The sequence below is a fragment of the Perissodus microlepis genome, chromosome 4 (assembly GCF_051167445.1).
Source record: "Perissodus microlepis isolate ML-2025 ecotype Zambia chromosome 4, ASM5116744v1, whole genome shotgun sequence".
Classification (NCBI taxonomy): domain Eukaryota; kingdom Metazoa; phylum Chordata; class Actinopteri; order Cichliformes; family Cichlidae; genus Perissodus; species Perissodus microlepis.
In genome coordinates this window covers 31,368,850-31,370,732 of record NC_140464.1, presented here as the reverse complement: position 1 = coordinate 31,370,732, position 1,883 = coordinate 31,368,850, and the positions used below count along the sequence as shown (strand labels likewise).

The window sequence follows — 1,883 nt, the reverse complement described above, 5'->3', positions numbered from 1 at the left end:
TGCTTCCTTTTGTTTGTGTTAAGGTTTAAAGGGATTTGTTGAATGTTTTTCCTTTTGTTAATACTGCCATTTAGTTGTGTAAATGTGCATATTAGAAGTGTGTAGAGGTTTTGTGTTTTTAGATCATCTGTGTAGAGTTTTAGATCCCTCAGTTGAGTGAGTGGTACTGGCTGGGCAATTGGAGGGAAATTGCTGCCTCATCAGAAAACTACTGATCATTAGGGTCCAATGTTCCCAAATTTAACACAGCTGTGCTGCTTTCAAAAGCTAATTTATGAATTTGAAATTTCACGAATTCTCGTGTCTGAGGCGGCATGCTCTCCAGAGCAGGAACAAGGCTGAGGAGAAAATATTCTGTTGGAGACGGGCGTGGCCTCTTTAGGGACTCCAGGATGGCCAGCTCCACCGCCGACGGACCGTCCTGGGACCCGTCCCTCGCCCGCCTTCGAGCTGTCCTCCTCTGTGGGCCTGTAAAACACAGCAAAAACAACACAAAGTAATGAGAAGGCTGCTACTAGATTTTCATTTTCAAAATTGAAAAAAACCAGGATATGAACAGATTGGTTGTAGATATTTAGTAAAGGTGATCACAAGGGGATTCAAGCAAGTAAAAAGCTATCAGTGCTTGATGTTCATACCTGTGGGTGCAGCAGCAGTATATACAGTGGTCTCTCATTTATTGCAGCACATGAACAGTAGTCACAGTTCTCACAAGTTGATTCTCAAAGTGCAAACCTTTGTCGATTTTAAAACGTAAAAGTATTATGCCGCGGTTTTTCTCCGTCTGCGGCGCCACTTTCGTGCGCCTTTTTCCCTCGCGGTGCAGGTGTCTATTTCCGAATGAGGGTCATAGTTAAGAGTGTTTTTGTGCTGTTTTTTTCTATTGGACGTGATGGTTATCAAAACCAAACATGATAAGTTTGGCAAGCGCAGGAGACACAACACGGAGGAGATTTGTCATTTGGGCTGCAGAATGCAATGCGCATTGTTGAAAGCTGTACGGTGCAATAAAAAAAATCAGCGAAAAGGCGAGGCAGTGACGGATGAACAGCGGGACTACTGTATACTGTTTATTAATAAACAAAATATATTCCTGTATGACAGCACGCATAAATTAACTGCCTACATTAATTCATTGTAAACATACCTTCTGACTGACACTCCCCTGCTGCCTCTTCGGGCTGTCCCTGGTCCTCGGGGGAGACGTTCTCCACGGTCCGCACCATATTGCCGCTTGTCTCCCGCGGGGTGAGGAAGGGGTCCAGAAACCCCATGACCGCGAAGAACTTCCATCTCTTCCCCGAACCTGCTGCAGACCCACTCCTCTTCTCCTTCTCTGTCCTCTTCTCCTTATTATACGTGTCCCTGAGGCTCTTCCACTTTCTCCTGCAGATGTCCTCTGAATAAACGCATTATCTTGTTAGCGGAAAGGTATTTGTACATCAGTGGGAAAATCGCGGGACAGTAGGCGGGCTTGCTAGCTTTTGCGCGGCTTCATCGGGTCTGAAAATTAAAAAGAAGGAGGAATGAACTTACCAGGTTGCCCGATCTCCTCACTTATGTGTCTCCAAGCTAGGTCCTTTTTATTCCTGTCTCGGTAGAAGTAGTAGCTAGCATCATATAGCTCGGGGTGATTAGCCACGGCACTGATGAGCTTTTCCTCCATACTGAATGAAGAATGAAGGGCTTTGGCTGGATCTGCCCCTTTGACCTAGGTCAGAGCCACGTCACCAGGCTCCTGATTGGTTGTCGCGGCGCGATTTGACGCTGGAGTTCAGATTTTTCCAACTCGAGCGGTAGACGCGTAACGCGCGTATGCACAAAATGCAACACAAAAACTCACGCGCGTGGTTTTTTTTCGCAAGTCAAACGCCTGAAACGCG

The 1,883-nt window shown here is 46.2% G+C and overlaps 1 protein-coding gene across 1 annotated transcript; it reads right to left on the bottom strand.

The window, feature by feature from the left end:
* Positions 1 to 208: 208 nt before the first annotated feature.
* On the bottom strand, positions 209 to 1,666 carry LOC146389290 (uncharacterized). The gene is made up of 4 exons (XM_084924733.1): positions 1,537 to 1,666; positions 1,148 to 1,399; positions 639 to 656; positions 209 to 468 (listed from the first exon to the last, which is right to left on the bottom strand). Exons 1-4 carry the CDS (start codon positions 1,664 to 1,666, stop codon positions 209 to 211), a joined length of 660 nt encoding a protein of 219 aa, XP_084780859.1.
* Positions 1,667 to 1,883: the final 217 nt, after the last annotated feature.